Genomic DNA, 21,618 nt, shown 5'->3' with positions numbered 1-21,618 from the left:
TACTTCATATTCAAGGCTAACTGAAAAGCTGTGAGGGTGAAGAGGTAAATAAGGGGAGCTAGAAGACTGGAAGCTAGTGGTGGAGCGTAAGGATGGTCTGAAAGGTCAGAAGGTGTGAAGAAAGCGCAAAGGTGCTACAGATAAGTCTGTGGTGAAGGCTCCCATCTAAGAGACTGGGAATCAGTTCCATAGGATGCGGTCTGGGACTTGATTTGGGTGAGAGGTTTCAGGGAAATGTGAACAAAGGTTGGTGCTCTAAGGAAACTAGAAGTGAGAAAGCAGACTCTGGATATGGAGGAAGAATTTGAAAGAGGACTCTGATGGAAGATAGAGGACTGGAAAAGAAGCTTGGGATAACATTCCACAAACTGCACTTCCTTTAAAAATTCTGTAATGTAGCCTACTGTACACACTTCTAGCCTACACACTAGCCTACTGTAAACACTTCTGAAACTCTCTAGAAAATGTGTGTTTCAACTTTCTTTTGCTGATTTATTTAGAACAGAGATGCCTAATCTTAGTCAGTGCCAAACAGAATTGCATGAGGACGCTTGAGGACACCTTGGTTTTCCCCCTCAGTATGAGAGAAAGTAAAATCATATTATAACCAAAATACGTGTGTTTCTATTGCATGTGTCTGACTGCATGCTGGGAACAACGTGTGTCACACTAAAGAGGCAGACACTTTTTTTAATTGGGGGGGGGGGGCAAGAGAGCTTAGTAAAGAATGCATCAAATAATGTAATGTAAGTCTGTGAGTTGTTCTGCAGTGACCCAAATAAATGTTATTGAACCATGGAGAGGATTTACTAATGATACACATTTCTGCTGATTTTTAATTTATTTTTCAGTTTGCTTTGAAAAAAGAAAAAAATTACAAATTCCTATGCAAAATCCCTACATTTAAAGAATGTTAGACAGACAACAAAATAATATGCTGCAAAATTAAAAACTTAGTTAACTGTGCTGCCTTAGTTTGACATCATTCAGTGACTTTTGTGTTTCAAGATTTTGGGGTTTCTTTGGCAGAGAATTTTTTCCTTCTAGGTAGTGTAGCTATATAGAAAAAACCTTGAGGATTCAATATCACTATATGGCCATCTATATGAAAATATACTCTTTGAAGGGTTTTGACATCTATTTTGTATCTCAAGGAAAGCCTGTTAATTCAGTTGTTCCAAATTAATTTGCTATGCATGACTTCAAAACGGAGGAGGAGGTTTGCAGAGGTCTGCTGCTAGTTCAAACTCAATGTGTCTTTATGCACAGATTTTCTTGTAGGTGTTTGCATTCTAGCAGCAAAATTACAGATATTGAGAGAACTAAGGCAAGACATAACTATATTAGAAGTGCAACTTGGCTTGTGAAATTGCAAATTAAGCTTTTATAGAAAAGTGACTTATAGAAAATGTTATATAAAAATCATTAAACCTGTTTGACTGAAGAGTTAAGAAACACATATTTTCTTTCTGCAGGTGACAGAAAAAAAGCAAGAGTTAGAGAAATGCTTGAAATTGTCCCGGAAGCTGCGAAAAGAAATTAATGCTATGACAGAATGGCTTGCAGCGACAGATGCAGAATTGACAAAGAGATCAGCTGTGCAGGGGATGCCTAGCAATTTGGATGCTGAAATTGCCTGGGGCAAGGTAACAATGTAACACACACTGTACCTTTATATATTTCAATTTACGCATATTACAGAAGGATAGATTTCTTTCTTGATAAAAAGAATAAAAATTCTGGTGTTGTAATTAGTGGAACTTTGTCAACTGTTATGGTATTATCTCACCCTAACGTTAATGCTCAGAGAAGTTTAAACAATCTTGTCTCCGTATAGATCAATACCACAATTCACCTTCATATTGCAATAATCTTCACTGAGATTAATTTAAAGTTAGAATTTCATTTTTTCAGAGTACTATAAATTATCCATTCAGTATCCATGTAAATAGAGATCCCTGTAAACAGAGATCCCTTTCTCTCTCATCCCATTCTATTCATTATTAGAAAAGTATTAAACAGTAAAACAGCTCCAGTGGGTGAAAGATTAAGGATGTCAGAACACTATATATTCCACATGTTCAGATAGCAGCCAAGAGGTGGGATATTTGTTTTCTTACCCTTTTTGGTTTGTAGCTCATTTGTTTTCATTCTGGGGCCTTCTTACTTCCATGAGACTTCATCTTGAATTCATTTTAGGTTAAAACTCAAAGCCTAAAATGAAACTTTCCTCAAAATTACTATGTGTGTCACAGTTTAGATAAACTTCTTACAGAATCACTGAGGAATGCAAGAGTTCTACATCAAACTGCATATCTCTGTGTAATGTTAAGACTTAGCACAGTATTATTCAACACTAGCTAATCTAGTTTATATTCTGCATGTGTAATAAAAATCCAATCTAACTCAAAACATAAGCAAACCAAGTCATTGTTGTACACACATATTAAAATCTGTGCTTTAGAGGAAACTATGCTCAAAATTATCCAAAGTTTCAAAATTTCAAATAATTATGTGCAGCCAGCAGCATTTTGGATAATTGTTCCTATATAATTTCAAAACAAAACAACAAAAACCCCCTTAAACTGTATTGTTTATTTGTGCAAAAATTTACCACTTCTGCTTTGTTTAATAGGAAGAATCCTTTAAACATTTTACCAGTTTCACCATGCATTATAGAAATAGTCATGAATAATACACAGGCAACCTTACTAATTTTTTAAAGGCTGTGCAGATTAAAGGCACTGAAGTATAATTTGGTTTGATAAAATGTCTTTAGCCTTGAAATGTGCTGGTGATTTGCAAACTAATAACAATAAAAAGAAAGTCTACAAGTCTTTTGTGAGGTTTGGAATTGGGTTTTTTTTGGTCATCAGTCTCTAAGAATGACAATATTTTAAAAGTAGTATCCAAAAATATATAAAGATCAACTATTTCTGTTATTATCTCACAATTATTGCTTTGACTATTGCTGCTTTGACTTTCAAATCAAAACCTCGATCCCCAAAAAACCCATTGCTGCTTGATGTTCTCTCATTTTCACTTTCTGCTTTTCCTACAGTAAAGTCTGTGCAGTTCCTCTTGTTACTTTTGATTGGTATTGTGATCTTAACACCCATAACAAAGGATAAGTGTTAAATTTTTAAGAGATGGGTAAGACAATCGTATGGTTTTAATGCCCAAAACTAACCTGTCAGTTACTCAGTCCATTTACCCAGTCATGAAAACAAGAGTCATCTTTGGTGGTGTTAAACTTCACGGTACAGTCCTACTGAAACAGAAATGTACACTGTATGTTCCTGCACACGTGTTGAGGAAAGTTAATCCAGATGTATATAGTTTCACAGCAGCTTAAATAGAAAGATTTGTCCTTAATATCATTTAACTGTTAGATGTGAACCTTAATGCTTCAGAAGCTGCATAATTAGAACCTAAAGCCTGATGATCAATGCAGTTACACAGTGGGAAGTCCTTGTTATGTCTCACACTTGCTACAACAACTACAACATATTTTAATCTTATGACAATCAAAAAAGTTAACAAGTGGTAATTAAAATAAGAAGTATTAACATGAAAAATATACCAAACAGGGGAACCACTCGCTCTACTAATCTCAGAGAACTCAACTGACTATTGTGAATTTTCACAAGGAATTGACACATAAAGGGTTGAAGGAAAAACTGGTAAAAAGCATATTTTGGCTTCACATCCTGCCCAAAGCCTTCACTGCAGTCTAACCTCATATAATACCTCAGCTCTTCGCCTTCAGTCAGTTCATCACTAAAATAAGAATAAACGAACAACTTTGGATGAGAGCAGCCGCCTCTTGTTGAAGTATATACATACTGAGTGAGTGGCTTTCAGAATTCCTTTATTAAGATTCTCTTTAGGAAATATAAACCAATATTGACATAAATATAAGCAGACTTTTAATTCTGAGCAATCCAACAGACAGTGTAGGTGGTAGATCCTGGCCTTTCAAATGTAAGTATTTGCAGAAATTATGTGATGTGAGTATACTTTTTCCCAAAGAATCTGCTCCCACTGAGAGGCAGGAATTGCTGCATGTTATCCTGGACACTTTAAAATTCTTGTGAGGACTTCATAAATAAGTATGAAACTGATACTCCTATGTGAATTTCAATGAGGCATCATACAAAATCTTACATCAATAATTCAGTCCCCAGAACCAGGGCCTCACAGTATCTGATTAATGTCGCAGCTTTGGGCTTTGGACTTCCTGGGTAAGTGGGCTGCCAAAGACAGTAACCGATCTAATGAAATGCACTGGGAGATGAATTAGGCCCGGCGGATTGCCATTGTGAGGAAAGTCTGCAGAAAAACTAAGGTGGAAAATGGAGGGAGAGAGAAGAGAACTCAATAGTGTGGATGAACTGAAAATTGGATGTGTGTTGCTGTCGATATAGCTAAGCAGAGAATTCATAATCTTTTTTTCTTTACAGCACAAGGAAGCAGTTATATTTATTACTGCACTTATTTCTAATTCATTTTCAGTACCCAAGACTTCTTAAAAGTGAAAGGAACTCAGAGGGTTTCAGAGATAATTATAGAGGCTAGAATAAAAAAATCATACATGCGAACATTATCTCCAAGGTATAAACACCTAGAAATAACAAGGAATGTCCATCTGGAGTACGAAATGACGTTAATGAAACAAAGCATTAATCTGGACATGAAGGGAAGTGTGTTATTTGTTCATGTCTAGAGTTTTTCTAAGGATGGAACAAAAGTTTGGCTGAGTTATGTGAAATGAGATGGGCAATATACTGAAGACTGTAAAGCCTGCCTTTTTACTCAGTAGAGACAAGCTAAACCTTTCCATTTTAATTCAGTTCTGTTATAATAGATAAGAAAAATGACATGTTGGTGGAAAGATAGTGATGAAACATTGCATATTAGAAATCCGTTTATAATTGGAAGTCTGATATAGTGAACATATTTGTCACTGAAGACATTAACCATTGTGGGGTTTATTTGTCTTTTAATCAGGAACTGGCCTGATAAGAATTAGATTGCCAGGAAACCATGTTCTCAAAAAGGAAATGGCAGATGGTATTACCAGGAAAAGTCTTGTATCACTCCCTACTATCAGCAGTATGAGTCTGCCAGTGCTTTAATGTTATATTTTAGCACAGTGTATAATACCAGTGAGTATAAAGTTGACTTGAAGTACTTAGAATTACATAAGCAACATATTTCCTGTCAGTAAAATCAGTAAAAGAAAATGATCTGAAAATTGTGTCAACTGATTCATAGTCAGTGGCCAGAACGCAATAAAATGAAAGATGTGCTGTGAATAAACAAATAAATATGTATAATCAGCCACTGACTATACAGAAGGCCATAATTTCAGCTTCTGATTAATTCTGTAATGCCACCTGTGAGAGCTGAGCCACCTAACTCATTTCTTTTGGAGAGGTTCAAATTGCACAGATTACTTCTCAGTAATCCACAGTGTACAGGCAATCTGGAGGCACATAGAACTTTTCTTCTGTCATTTGTTGGTGTTGAATTTTTTTATTCTACCTATGTTAATGACCAGCACAATGAAAATATTATCCTCTGTATTTAGTCACAACTCTGGTTTGTTTGAAAAAACATCAATAGTTCAATCTGATATGTGGTAGTTTTATCATTATAAAGTATAGCTCAGAAACCCTCTGCACCACATCCTTAGAAAAAGCCATTCCTATATAGCTTCTGCTTTCAGATGTCATTCTTTCCTAATTAGTGTTTGCTAGTGTGAAGGAGGTTATGATTTTCACTCCCTTATGAAACATTAAGTGGAAAAACCCTCAAAACCCACAACAAGAAACAGTAGTATTTGTTGGTAAACTGAAAGATAGAGTGTGCCACAGTACAGTGAGGTCAGAAGGCGAGCTGTGAATCCCACTCAGAGTGTACATGGCTACACAGGGAACTGCATTTATTTATACTAGCATGATACATCCTGTCATCCTATGGATCCATATGTAAAATAGGTAAAATACTATTGTATGCAACTATAAACCTCTTATGAATTCTCAGTAAAGCTTGCCCCCATGCCTTTCAATGCTGCAAAGCAATCTGCCTTCTGCCTGAGTTTCAAGCCATCCAAATTTGTTTTTCTTAAATAAAGCTTTTATTTTACACTACAACTTCTTTCCTGAGGTTTCGATGGTAGGGACTAGTATTGGGAAGCTCAGCTGGTCTTATCTCCTTCTCCCCCTCCTCCTTCTGGTGTTACTGGGATGGGATTTAGAAACTGGTTATCCTGAGGCATGCTTTGGATGCGGAGTTTTAACAGAGAAGAAGGATCTGTCTGATTGCTTTCATTTCCTGGGTGCTGGGAACCTAGATGCCAGTTCTTTTGGAAATGTTTGGATTCTGGGATTTCAGTGGTGACATGCTTTCCCAGTTTTGATTAAGGCATGCTACCAACATTTTTCTGAGAATCACAAGTGAGAAAAGAATATCGGTTCCTTTAAAAGCTAAGGAAAGATTCCATTCAGTGAAATATGAATGAATTTTTTGGGTCAAAAATTTTCCATTGTGGCATCCTGTACTAAATAGCCACAACTGGTACTTCAAAAAAGTGGAAGTACAAGAGTTTCTTCCAAGGAGACATTTCAGAATTCTGTCTAACAGAAATTAGAACAGCAATTTGAATGGAGAGGTTGACATCATCTTTAACTCTTGTATCTGCTAGTAGGTGTGATCCTACATGGAGGCATATGTAAAGAAGAGATGGCTATATATATATATATATCTCCTTAATATAATCTGTGTAATTTGTATACACATTTTAATGGAGCTGTCTTTCCTGAAAGCATTTATGGAACCTTTGTCTTCCAGCAGGTAATACACAGTTGAGTAAACTTTTGTTTTATAAATAAATATACTAGTCCTAAGGAAAAAAAAAGTTAGTTTAATAACTGCACTATAATGGCAAACGGCAGAGTTAATGTGATCTGTTTTAAAACACTGTTGAACGTTGCTGACAAATTTTCACAGCCACAATTGAATTCTAGGTGTTATGCTTAGTTCAATCTTTTGTCTACATATTTCTCTTTCCCCAAAATGCCGTGTGAGATTGCATCAGAAAATTAGCTTCTTCCCAACTTCTAACATGTCTATGTGTTTTATTTATGTTACATAGTTTCATCCTGATAAACACCCAGAATCAAAATGTGTAAATCGCCTAGTCCTTCTGGGAAGCATTTCACCACTTTGTTTGTTAATGTTTCATATTGTACCCATTGTGGTGGTGTTTGGGATTTAGTGGTTTGTTTTTTTAAGGCTTCTGGTGTTTGAAATGTCATTCTTCTTAAATTACAGAGCTAACAATTTTGAGTCTGTGGTTAAAAATCTATATCTTTCGTACATATTTTCAAATAAACTGAAGGGCTGAATTGCAATCTGATGTCAGGGCAACCAGAATGGGGTTTAAATCCAGCAAGGTTGTTTTTTTTTTTTTTCCCTTAATTTTGAAATATGCTTTTCTATTCCCCAAGAACATACAGGGAAAGGTGATGAGTGAAAGCCAATTCACTGAATATTGGAACTTGCTCTTCAATAATTAGCAGATTTTGAAAGCCACTCCCTGAATTTTAATGAAATAATCCTGGGATCATGACACTTTTTTTAATCTGTTTTATATAGTGTTGTTAAATTAATAGCAGTCCTTTTGTCTTGTTAGTACAGAAAAATTACCAATGCTATCTGTTTTATTGCAATGGATGAAGTATATGTGGATTGTGACTGCCAAGTAATATTGAAAAGAGAATTCTGAATAATATAATGAAGACATGTCGAATTAAAAAAAAAAATGTTATCAAAGTTTTGAAAGAACTGAATAAAAGTTGTTAGTTTACCTAGTACACATTATATCATACAGAGGAGATCCTAGCTGATAACACTGTGCAATCCTGCTGTCTTTACACACCCTGTTAGTTTTTGAACTGTATTCAGTGGGTCCAGGATTTTATACTTAAGAACTTTGAATAATAGAGATTTGAAGTATTGCAGAAGATGGCTTTTTTACTTTGGTGTTGTGTTGAAGGCATCAATGTTTTGGTTTTTTTAAGAAGGTGTGAGAAGTGTGATTTTTTACTTATCTCATTGGTTATTTATGTCCCTTAATTGCTAATACACAGGAGTGTTAATATTCATATTGCCCAGAGGTGCACCTAGTCTTTGGTTTACATTATTTCTTTACATTGAAAGAAACAACTCCCGGGATCAGGCAAAGTGCTGTTGCACTTTTTCTTACACATTGGGAATTGTACATCTGGCTTTTGGGTAGCAGTTTTATTTAATAGATATTTAATTATCTGATCCATCTGTTTTCATTTATAGTTGTGTTACAGAACATCTCAAAACACAAGGTCAAAAATAAGTAAAAAAAAAATGGAAAGAATGTAAAGAAGATACTTTGTAATGAATGCACCTGGTATTTAGACATATAAAAGATTAAAACCGTCTCCACTAACTTTCCACTAACTAGCAATAACGATTAACACAAGGACAAATCCTAGGAAAATAGAATAGAGTGCCAAAATAGTGTCCTAAAGTTAACCTTCCTCATTATAATCTCATTATACTGTGAAAACCACACCTCCTAGCTAGAAAATGCCCCCAACCCAAATAAGTCCCCTACTCTCTGGGCATGCATAGTGAATTAAAAGACCACTGTATCTTTAAGATGAAGTAAGAAAGGTACTAACCAATACTTAATTACAGGCTAGGACCAGTAGGCGTAACTAACTTTGTTAACTGCTTTAAATACCTGTCATGATTTTAACCTGGTGTGCATGCCAGGAGGAAAAATCCCCTATGCAGCCAGCGCTTCAATAAAACAATGTCGGCTTTCTAAACTATCATTTTGTTTGGAGAGTTTTCTTGGTTACAATTTTCGGTAACAGTTGGGTTTAATATTTATATATATAGCCCAAGACTGCTCTGAGTTTTCACACATGTAAAATACAAAGGAAACCACAATACATAGTAAATGTGCCTCAGAGATTCTTTTCCAAATGGAAGCATATTGTTTGGAAAAGGTAATAAAGCTGATCAAAACTTTCCATCCTGATTTGGAGGTAAATTTTATTGTGTGTCTTTTTTTTTTTTTATGATGACATTTTGTACCTCCTGTGAAACAAAATGGTATTAGAATAGGGCATGTTTTCCCTTTAGTCTGACTAGAACCTGCTGAAAATTGAAACTTTCAATTTCAAATTCTCTAATTCTGTAGTTTATAGTTAATAATTTGCATTAATCATGTCTTGATTCTATTACAAATCCTTTGTATTTGAGAAAATTGGTAGAATGTGGAAAACTTCTCATACTCACATGAAATGCAAGCGTAAAACCTTTTCTGTGAAATAACATTACAAAATTAGATGATTAATTCTGTTAAGCATAGGAAGTGAGCAGCTGCTTTAAGCATAACATGCCAAATAAGTTTGAGGTACTATTAAGATTGTATTGTACCAAAAAGTAATTTCTATACTGTCTATATTACAAATTGAAAATGTTACTGTACCTAACAACACATTATCAACAAAATCATACTGATGTGTGACTGTGAGAGGTGTGACAGCGTGGAGGTGATAAAGGTGCAGTTCTACTGCAGTAACAGTGTTGATCCTGAGATGGGAGAATTGTGATGGTGATTTGATTAGAAGTGATTCTTCTTTTAGTGTATTCAAGTTATCTGTGAGAAATCAATGTCTCTGGAGACAAGTGATTTTTACTTTTCTCCTTACTTCTGTTTGTGTTCGGTTTGGACCACTTCATTTCTAGTTGGAGCTTTATTTTATAAGCAGAGATCATACACGCCTGGATCATTGCTACCAAGTGCCAAGGAGCTCAGATAAATTTTTCTCATAAACCTGGTTATATGTGATATTAGGTGTAAGGAATTCATGGCTCTCTTTTAGTATTCAGCAAGATTGTTATGCTCTGCATTATGTCATCTCAGTATTTAGTATTAAATTCCTGCTTTTTTACATGTTGTCTAAATATGTTGGGGTTTGCTCCTTTTGTTAGACATCTTGCATGTTGCAACAAATATTAAGAAATGAATAATGAGTAAATTATGTGACCTTACATATCATTTAAATCTAATCGTATAAGGTAAGATAATAGTGGGAGGAGATGCTGGAAATCTGATCTTGTAGGACTGCATATGTATTTTAATCATTCAAGCTTAGAGGTGCTATGGATAATAGCTTATTTCGGTATTTTAGTTTATAGAATGAAATCCCAAATTAATTGAAAGAAAAGATGCATTTCTCCAGTTAGGAAACAAGAAATCTAACAGGGAGAAGAACATGGTTTCTACTGAAAAAGGTTGCATTGAAAAATATTAAAGGAATATTAAAGTATTTCATGAGATTATTTTCAGTGGAGTTCTCTAAGTCTTAAGATGTCATCATGATGCTTTATTATTGTCCCGTTTATTATGTAAGCTTTATGTGCTATTTGATAACTATGCAATTTTATTATGTGCAAAGTAACTTACAATATTTGTATTGAGTTATTTAAAAATGTGGATTCTTGTTTAATAATTAAGTATTAAAACAATATTTTGAACACTGGAATGAGAGATAAATCACACTTTTAAAAATTAAACTATTAGCAAAAAAGATTATGAGAATATGAAGAACATTTACAATTTTATTAGAGCTAAAGAGGAATAACTTACTTTTTATTTACTGCTCTTCACAGAACACTTTCCCCTCCTATAGGAAGCAAGAGTGTGTGTTCTAGTATGAACTTACTGGCTGTTTTCATATTTGATGTTCTTAGTGTGGAGAATTTTTAATTTCCTGAACTTTTATTTTTTATTCTGCTCATGTAGGCAACACGGAAGGAGATTGAGAAACGCCAGGTCCATCTTAAGAGCATCAGTGATTTAGGAGAGAATTTGAAGACAGTGCTGAAAGGAAAGGAAAGTCTAGTGGAGGATAAACTCAGCCTCCTGAACAGTAATTGGATAGCAGTAACTTCACGTGCTGAGGAATGGTTCAATCTGTTACTGGTAAGGAAAATGCATTTATTCACAAAGAGGAAATGTTGGTGCCCAGTCATAGGTGCTCAGCCTTATAGGAGTGCTTTTTCTGGTGCTGTGGACTACATTTATTGATTACGTAGGTACACAAACAATCAGATTATTGATCATTGTTTAGTACGTTGTGTATATTTTAAGAATCTGACTGTTTACAGAGTGATGGATTTGTGGAGTCTTGACTGTTAGGGCTTCCCATTCCTGTCTGCCTCGGTAGTTCCTGGACTATTTATTTTTTTCCTAATGAATGAAATGCAGTTTCTCCCCAAGGACCTAGACTACTTGAATATGAATCAAGTCAAAAAAATAGGCAAATAAGTTGAATAATTCTTGGGATTGATACCAACAGCCTCGTCTGCTTTTGACTACATTAGCATTTCTGTTTGGAAGAGTAGTACAGTTGGGAAGTAAGTCCCCGCTTGCATGTTGGTTTGGTCCACAGGATAGCTTTGGTGTGTGTGAACTAGATTCATTTCAGAGGCAGCTAAATCAGAAGCTTACAGCGCGCATCTAATGTGCTCAAGGACTATGATTTGGTCTTACAGAACTGCATGATGTGCATGTTTTGTGGTGCCTGTTTTGGTGCGCATACTTAGTTAAGGGCACCAGATTAAGCTTAGTCCGAAGTAAAATCCCTAAACCACATTTAATTCGGATTCAGGAGCCCCAGCCCCAGCTAATTCAAACTGCTGATAGTCACATAACTATATTCTCCCTTAAAATTAATTCTGCCATGAAGACATGACAGCTTGAACACTTAAACACAGAAGTCTTAACCTTTCGAATGCTTTGGGAAATCTTGTATGCTGTTTCTGGTGCTGAGAGAATGGGAATGCAGATTCAACCCAGAGAAACTGAAGTGGTTCTTGAGGGCGTGTTAGCCTTTATAATGACTTTTCAGAGCTTGATTTGTTAGAGGTCCACTAGAGTCCGTGCGGTTACCTTACAAATGCTGCTGCGCTGGATATGCAGCATCACTACAGGGCTTCTTCGGCTGTATGCAGTATACAAGTGCAAGCACCTGGTTGTACCTATTTTATTTGGAAAACTTAAGCATTTCATTCAGTATGGTGTAGGTGCTCAACTTCAATGTGGAACTGATTATAAGAAACATATAATGGAGTTTATAGACTGGTATAGTTATGTATTCCTCTACTTTATCTCTACTTTTGATTTTACAGTTACTGTATAAAATGAACAAGTTTAATTTCATAATGTATGCATGTTTGCCACAGTTGGCAAACTTGTAAACACAGGCTGAATATAGATATTTTAGTAGTGTACCAGTGGTAACCACTGCAACATACCATTGAGCTGTTCTGTTTGGCCATAAAAAGTATTACCTACTTAGTATTGTGCCAAACGACACATAGTTTGCCTGGAGTTCTGAGGTGGATATGCCTAGACCTCATTCTAGTGAGCTTACCAAAAAAGACAAAAGGTTTTGAAATTAAGGAGGAAAAAATTTATTCGAATAGCAACTAGTATAGCTTTTTAAAAAGCAGAGTCTCAAAGTCAAGAAGTTAGGTGAAATGCAAATAAAGGTTTTATATACAAAGCTCACATTCTTGATTGTGACTTTGCAAGTGCATCTTTGTTTCCACCTTAGTTTCAGTCAACTTAGTGGCTTTCCAAAACGAATTCTGTACCTGGTTCTTGGGAAACTCTTCTTTCCACCTCCAGTAGATCTGGCTGTCAGCTTCCTGTTCCTCTCAGCAGCCTGGCTGAGCTCCAGACACCTGTGTCTTGCTGTGACTCCTGCCTGTCACTTTGGAAGCTTCTCTCTCTCCTAGAAATGTCTTTTTAAAGAAACATAATATATAAAGTGAGAGCAAAAAACCAACAGATTCTATCATTCACAAAACAAGCAGTTACTTTATAAAATAAACAAGTTTAATTTCATAATGTATGCATGTTTGCCACAGTTGGCATAATTACAGCTATTATTTCAGTTCTGATTACTTTTTTTGTATGCAGTATTTACCTTTTCCACATACAGGAATATCAAAAGCACATGGAGGCTTTTGATCAAAATGTAGCTAATGTCACAACTTGGATGTATCGTGCTGAAATACTGTTGGATGAATCTGATAAACAAAAGCCCCAGCAAAAAGAGGAAATTCTTAAGGTAAAAAAATGTGATTTTCTGGAAACCATTAATTTTCTTCTAAAAAGGGATGTGTCAAAACTAGCTTCTTTTGAAAGGTATCACAAATTGATTAACATTATTTTTTCTGTGATAAAGCTACCCTCTGGCAGCTTGTAGATTACTTAATAAATTTGCACTGCATTGCGAAAGTTAAATCCCTGCAGAAATAAAACCAGATATGTTATTGTAAGTCTTGGGGACTTCCTGGTGAGTAGAACAGCAGCTTATTAAACCTGTATTTGCTGGAAAATACTCCTTAAACACATCTGGTTGAACAAAATCCTCTTTTTCTGTGTTCTTCATTTTTAATTGCTTTTCTGTTTTTCTGTGATACTTTTCTCATATATATGGCATCTGTGTTTGATATCTGTCATATGATTGTTTTAATTCTATAAACACTGTTTGTGTTGATGTCAGACCAACACTACAGACAAGAGTATTATATGGTGAACTAGCTGGATAATAATGGGTTAGTGTATTGATTAGAAGGTTTTATTTGGCTCATTGCATCATTTGATCAACTGATGAAAAATTAACTTGCAAGATAGATGTGAATTTTAAAGTATCTCATTTAAAATACCTTCTTCATTAAGATTAAACAACTTCAAATTATTATCTATATGGATTTTTTTTTCTTCTGAAATCAGTGTGAAGTTTTACTTTGTATTGAACTCCATGGTCAGTACATACTATCAGTTTGCAAATCAAAATCAGAATTGTTTTGCTGGCACTAGCATAATGATACTATTCACTAAAGCAAAACTTTACAAATTCCAAGGCAGAGAATAAATCAATGCCTCATTGATCTCAGCAGGGTTACAGGACAGACTGTTGTAGTTGAATGAACAATTTTGCCACCATTGGGTACAAAGTACAATTATCTTTGCCGTCAGTACAGGTATATATATCTGTGTTACACAAAGGCATTTCATACAGACATCATTCTTAATGCCCAACTGTGTTTATGATTCCTGAATGCCTGGCTATCTTTTTCAGCCTCTGCCCATACTGGGATCTACTGTTAAGATTACTGTTGCAGAGGAAGAAAGTATTTGCCCTCAGTTTTTTGTAATCTGTGATAGATTTATAGAAAAAATTCCCACTGGTTTTCATCTGGCCATTTTTCCCTGCCTCAGCTACGGGAGTGAACAGTAATGAAAGCAACAACCACACATCCAGTTCCATAATACATGAATTTGCAGCTCTTTTTACCTTTAGGAACATAAAATAATTTAGCATATCCTGAAATATGGTGAGGATTGTATTACTGAAGATAAGAACCTGCCTAGAAATAATGTTCACCATTGATTTCCTGTAGGAGAAATTAAAACAGACATGTGGATACATTCCTGCCATAAATTTGAGGGATATGAGTGGGAATGTTATCTAATGTATTTCTACTGGATTTACACACATGCATAATTATCTGAATGTGCTTTGTGGTTTTGCTCCCTATTCCTTTGCACACTCTCTCTCTCTCTCTCTTTCTCTCTCTTTGCATTTATTACTAACTTCAAGCCCTGTCTCTTGCTCACGGACTGTAGCGCTTAAAGGCTGAGCTGAATGATATGCATCCAAAGGTGGACTCTGTGCGTGACCAGGCAGTAGACTTGATGACAAACCGTGGAGATCACTGCAGGAAAATAATAGAGCCTAAACTGTCAGAGCTCAACCAGCGATTTGCAACTGTATCGCAAAGAATTAAAAGTGGAAAGGTAGGAGGGCTTGCTTCCATATGGAGATGCATACAAAATGGTATTTATATAAGGTGTACAATTACAACTACATAATGGGCTGCAGTTTCTCCAAAAACTAAGCTTTTAAAGGAAAAAAACCGTAGATCTTAAGAATATATATTCTTTTGAAAGTGTGGAGGTTTGAGTTTTTTGGCATTAAGGTCTTTTTTTACTGTTTTACAATTAGAAGTATTTGCTGACTTTATATGAACGTAACAATGATTACTTCATTAACTTATAAAGATGGAGCAACATCTGGGAATTAGTAAGATTCTTAATCTTCTCAAGGTATGAGTAGCCTTTTTTTGATATAGATTGGTTTTTGGGGGCTAATTTTTCATTAAATGCACCCTGTCTTTTCGTATGAGGCTGTGACTCACCAAGGTCGGAGATAGATAGATAGATATACACGGATTGTATCAATTATACTTCAGCTGCTCATCTGTACAACTAATTTCGCTACTGAATCTGAATTCAGTATGGATTAGGTAATTTTTAGTTGTGACTTCTGAATCGGAATGAGGGAGGGCAAAAGCCACCTACTTACTCCATTGTATTTGCCGCTTTTATTGTGGAGAGCTATTCGGCAGATTAAAGCAGGCAGCCATACAGGTTGGTATATAGCATAATGGGAATACATGGATCCCAATCTTAACTCTTTTTGCTGGCTAGTGCAATAGCACTGGAAATGAATGCACAGAGGATCAGTGGCAGAGCAGGAAATAAGCTTTGCAAAAAGCATAAGCAAAGAGACATGGTTTTCACTACTTGTTTGGGGTTTAAGCAGGTCCCAATACCCTGTGTAATCAGCACATTCTTTGTGGATATTTGAGTTTATTTAGGTTTCATTTCTGGAACAGAAAAGAATATATCCCATGAATAAAGGTCATCCTGTTTTTTTCCTATTGGCTATCAATAGTACTTCAGCCATTCCAGTGTGCTTCTCGCTTAACATCTTACAGAAGTACAAACTGTAGACAGAGAACAGCTTGGCACAAAGCCCAAACAACTGTGTTGTGTGACATTTTTATTCTGAACATCTGCTATTTGCAGTCAGGATTTCCTTCTCAGTTTTACATTGCACTTCCACAACGCTGTAAGCATACAGGGCTGATGCAGCTTTGATAGGGTTGTGTGAAATTACTGCTGGTCTTAGGGAACAATGGGACCGCCTCTAGATGGTTTATGATGGGTTAACTGTTTGCATTGCATGTTGTGGGCTCACTCAAAGAATTGGGAAAAGATGCTTATCAAGATGAAGTGTCTTCAGAACACAGCCTGCAAACATCTTCAGCCTGGCAACCTTCTCTCTCAGGTGTTTTCCCATTTAAGATTGTATAGGCAAGATGAGCTGGAATGGCCGCACCTCACTAAGCTTTACACACTACGTAACTAGCCAGATGAGAAGTATATCTACAGCGCATAATTTTAATGGTAAATTAGAATTTAGGGGACCTTTTCCAGGACCTTGGCGAATGGACAGCTAGGGTATGATTCACAAAGGATATTTATGGTTGCAGGTACTGCATAAGATAGAGAAGCAAAAGCTTGTCTGAATTCTTGGCAGTTCACTGACTTGCTGTATGTGTTTGGAGAAAGGACTAAATTGCTGGGTGCCTCGTTTTGTCCACCTGTCTAATGTAGGTAACTGCACTTCCCTTAGCCATGATTTCAGCCTCATGGGCTGAAAAATTATTATTCTTACAGGGTGATATTATGCTTCCTAAGTGTTTGGGGTTTTTTCATAGTCAGGTAAAATTATTCACTTGGTGAATAACAGATTAAAAAATCAATTGAAGAGGATAGTAAGCTCTCATAATCTATTTGCAATCAATTCTTACCAGTTTTCAATTTAGCTATATTTTTTAATGCTAACAATTATCAGTACAACAGTGAAGTAAATAATAAATGACCTGTGAAGTCAGTAAATGGTAGTACATAATTATTGTGTCCATAATTAACAAAAAGATTTTAGTACTAAAATGAGATTTAACATTTTCAAGTGGTCTTTCAACCTCACTCAATTATTGGAATTTCATTTAGTATTTTTCCTTTAATTTTCCTTTTTGTTATTGTTTTTAGGATTTGTCAGAGATTAGTATTTTTTTATTCCAGTTTTATTAGCTGATTTGTCTTTTAGTGAGATTTAAGTACTTTTGAAGACATCCATCAGAGCACTTGAGAGTACCTTACTGTGTAGTTTGCTATTATTTCTACCTCAGTTGAAGTGCTCACGGAGTGTAATTCTGAGCTTCTTGATGAAAATTTGTGAACACAGTATTAGTCTCTATAAATATCACACATTATTATATTTCCATTAATGTTTGTAAGTGCGCAAAATCTTGAAACATTGTCATTGAAACAATTAGCCAGATACAATTAAGTAATTTTTACCCTAATTCTCCCATGTCATCTGTGGAACAGCTGAGAATAGGTGATGTCCAGTCTCTCTTGTTTTAGCTGATTAACTTTGATTATCATCTTTGTTACAAAATTTTGCTTTATGATAAATACCAGTTGTACTAGAGGGAGAAGTGAAAGAGAACTGATTAAAATATAATGTGCTTATGTCTTTAGCAAGAAGACAGTTGTATGACCAAGAGTTCCTAGAACATCATAAAGTATTAATTACCTTTAAATCTAAATTTTATGCAAGAATCATCAAGAATTTGTTGCTTGTTCTTGCATTTAAAGCTTTGAAAGAAGAAAGCTTTTTCTGCTGATCCTTTGCAATGCACTTAATAAATACAATGCATATTGTACATTAAACGATCCACAGGCACTTGGGTATCAGGTAGATAAAGGGCGGTGTATTATTGTTAATAAGAGGAGCTTTTTTTAGTTTAAAAACTGAACGCTAAGCTAAAGCACCATAATTATACTGTGATTCATTTTGGAGGAATTGTGTCTATTTCATTTGGTTAAGGGTTTTTTGGTTCTGTATTTTTGTTGGGGATTTTTGAAACACAAGCTCTTTTAGTGCAGTTCTTTAGGGTTTTTTAATGTGTTACAAAATATTGTTAGGGGAATATCTTCTACAAAGATTACCTGTCTTTTGTTTTATATAATTCATGTGGTGATTTTGCTATTCTTTGTGAGAGAACAATGATTTCAAAACACTGAAACAAATTATCATGAAATTTTTCTCAATTGGTAGTAGTAGGTGTTTTTTCATCTGAATGGATTGCTTGTTGCTGTGTGAGTAATTTCTGACAAACCAGATAAATTTAGCCAAGTAGTGTCAACATTTAATTTTTTAGACAAATCATGTTACACTGTTTATCTGAACCTGTTCTCACACACAAATGTAAGAATATCATATTTTCTTAAATTTTCGCTCACCATAGAACTCTTATGTACTCTTAGGTATTGTTAAATACCTATCTTTACTTGTATCTTTGGGTACTTTGAGTTGTACGGTGTAGATCTTTTTCCACATGATGGAAAGTCTACCATTGTTTTAGCAATAGGGGGTAGAAGATATGTCTCTTTTCATTTATGTTTCTAATAAAACTATTAAGTATGTGATTTAAATAATCTTGGTATTCCTCCCATTTTAGCCCTTCATTCCTTTGAAAGAATTGGAGCAATTCGACTTCGATATACAAAAATTGCTTGAACCACTGGAGGTTGAAATTCAGCAGGGGGTGAATCTGAAAGAGGAGGACTTCAATAAAGATATGGTAATTTGGTTGAAATGGAAGTCTGAGTGAAGTAGGCAATGAGATGAAAAAACCTGAGTGAAAATTAGAAACTTCCATATTTGCGTTGCGAACTTTAGATATGACTTGGACAAAGTTTTACTGTGCTAATATATCATAAAATCAAAAGTTCCAAGCTAGCATTAACTAAAAGTTTTAGTGATAAGTTAATTGTTAGTTTATAAGAAAAACATTCGACCCTTGTGAAAATAGTAAGCGAAACGGGAATATTATCTATGAGTCCTATACTAGTACCAGCAATATTACAGAATAGGGAATGAATATTAAAACCTCTGTAGTAGTAAAAAGACCAAGAAAAGTCAGAATGATGTATCTAAATGGGCAACATAGTAAAAGAAGACATTCACTAAAAACAAATGCTAGGCAATGATCATCGAAAGAAATGCTACTTGCCAATTAGTTCTTAACATATCTGATTTGACTATTTATTGTAAAAAGTTTTTGTGGCTTTCCAAGTAGTAAAACTGTTTATGCATATTGGGGGGGGGGGGTGGGGGCGGGTGGAGAAAGAAAAAAGAGAGGAGTAAAACTGCTGTGCTTTGCTACTGTTGCCACTGTGGTGTGTTTTCTCCAGAGTGATTTTCAGAGGGGTGACATTTCTTGGCTGGGCAATAACAGAGATTCATCTTTAGGACCCTCTCTTTGTGAATCCACAGCGAGATCAAATATATATTTTTTTACAAGCTATATTCTTTTCCTTTTAAGGAGTTCTTCAAACATAGCTATTTTATATCAATGCTGAAAGGAATCTTTACAGGACCTTTCTTTTTTTTTTTTTTTTTAATTCAGGAAAATTAAAAATTAAGGCAGTATGTACTGCAGTGGTAAATTCTAAGTGAGTCAAGTTTGACAGGGCAGTTTCCACTACTTGAGCATATTTTGTTCCCTTTCTTTACAAAAAATATTTCATGTGGTTCAAGAAATACACTCCCAGAAGCTGTGGCATAGATTCAACTTCTGTGTAAAAAGTGCTTAGTGGTATCATTTTCCCTGCCAGAATAGCTGTTTTGCATGTGATGGTACATTAAATGGTCAGGAATTCTATGGCCTCCTAGCATACTGGCAATCTCAGTGACTACTGACAGTGATTGAGAATATTTCAGATATTTCTATTCTTTTTGTTTTAAAGTAAAAAATATTTTACCTTTTTGCCTTTAATGTTTTCATACTGTTATCCTGCATGCTGTGTAAAATCTAATATCAAACATCTGTAGGTTTTCAAGTGCTGTTTTACTTGTACCCCTCAAGTGACTACATGTGTTGTAGAAAACAAGTAAAAGCTATTTGGTCTTCAGTATGCAAGTTAGATGATTAGCTTAGCAGAGAAAGTGTAGTTTTTGTAAGTCTGTATCTCCTAGTACTTAAGTAATAATTAGATTAAAATGTCCATTATACTTCTTATTTTTTTTAAATCAGAGTGAAGATGATGAGAGCACAGTGAAAGAATTGCTACAAAGGGGCGACACACTTCAAAAGAGAATCACAGATGAGAGAAAACGGGAGGAAATAAAGATAAAACAGCAGCTGTTGCAGACTAAACATAATGCTCTCAAGGTATAGGAGCTACAATTATAAGCACATGCTACTAAACCCCTTTTTCTTCATTTCAGAGCATTGCTATGTTAAATTAAATCTTCATTACTATTTAGAGATGAGTAATTTAAAACTATTTGGCTATAAACATATATTTTCATATGCTTCTCTTGATGCCTTGGAAAAAACATTTTAAATCTGCAGCTTAAGAAGTACTGCTTTGTCCTCAGAGTTACAACCATGTGATTGCCAGTTGGACTACAATGATTTCTTTGATAATAATTCCTTTTTTTAACACATTATGCATGTTTTGTATCTCTCTAACAGCAGTCAAGATCTTAGTTAGAATCAGTTCTCACAAACTTCTATTTTCAGTTATAGAACATACTTCTGGTAATGAGTAAATTGTTTTGTCCTTTAGTAAAAAATTTACATGCTATGCTCTTTTAGTGGGAAAAGTGGCTCCAGCCTTTTTAAAACAGGGTAGGTGGTAGTACCAATAGACCTAGCAGCTGAGAGGCTGAAAACCAAGGTCACATATCAAAATTCTGTGTTACCACACTCCTGGAGTTATAACTGTATGACACTGTTCCTAGAAACATCCACAGTGAGACCTATTTGGACAAGCTATAGTTGTAATTGGGAGTGTTGTCTTTCCAGGGAAAAATAAAAGGAAAGAAAGAATCTTATAGTTGGAAAGTCACTTTGGTCACATACCTGGAGCTGTAGGCTCTGGCTACTATAGAAGAACTTTTCATCTTATTGGCAAGCAGAATTGTTCTTTCTTTTGAAAATTTTCATGAAGTTGTTCTTGGCTTGGGGAACACGGCATGGTTACATTTTATTATTACTTATTTTTAAGCAGCATCTTTCCTTTCCTGTGGTTTTCATTCAGTTTTGCAGATCTGTGTGAATTCAGTAAAAGAGTAGCTGGAATACACCATTACTTTGTCCACATTTAAAAGAAACTTGAAATCTATTTGGTGTGTCTTTGACTGTTTCAAGTTAAATAGAAGTAATTCATAATTTTTATGGAGGAGAAACAAGAAAAGTGTTTCTAGAACTGTGCTATTGAGCAGATCCTTACTGGCTGCTTTTATGGAATAGAGTGATTGATTTAACTCAGTTAAGGCGTTCAACCTTGTCAAATAAAATTCAAGAATGGTTGAGTATTTTTATATAAAATGTACCAGTAATTTTTTTACTTACTTCTTAACAAGAAGTTATAGTAGTGAAAATATTTTCTGAATTCTCTATGACAGAAGTTAAGCAGTTAAAGCAAATGCAAATGGTATATATTCAATAATATTTATATGAAATAAAATAACATTTTTTAACTTCCTGTTAAAGAGGAGTTTTAATACTTTTATAAACCTGAGTCACAAACACAAGACATTTGTTATGTAA

The 21,618-nt window shown here is 35.0% G+C and overlaps 1 protein-coding gene across 2 annotated transcripts in view; it reads left to right on the top strand.

Annotated features, from left to right (window-relative positions):
• DMD (dystrophin) overlaps window positions 1-21,618 on the top strand; it is a 907,831-nt gene that overhangs the window by 230,141 nt on the left and 656,072 nt on the right. For both annotated transcript variants that reach the window (XM_059827200.1, XM_059827195.1), the window contains 6 exons: window positions 1,476-1,646; window positions 10,865-11,044; window positions 13,071-13,199; window positions 14,765-14,935; window positions 18,517-18,639; window positions 20,095-20,232. In XM_059827200.1, the coding sequence (XP_059683183.1) occupies window positions 1,476-1,646; window positions 10,865-11,044; window positions 13,071-13,199; window positions 14,765-14,935; window positions 18,517-18,639; window positions 20,095-20,232 (912 nt within the window). The remainder of the gene's footprint in view (window positions 1-1,475; window positions 1,647-10,864; window positions 11,045-13,070; window positions 13,200-14,764; window positions 14,936-18,516; window positions 18,640-20,094; window positions 20,233-21,618) is intronic.

Source organism: Gavia stellata, chromosome 1, assembly GCF_030936135.1.
Source record: "Gavia stellata isolate bGavSte3 chromosome 1, bGavSte3.hap2, whole genome shotgun sequence".
In the NCBI taxonomy this organism is placed as follows: Eukaryota; Metazoa; Chordata; class Aves; order Gaviiformes; family Gaviidae; genus Gavia; species Gavia stellata.
This window is presented reverse-complemented; position numbering and strand designations above follow the sequence as displayed.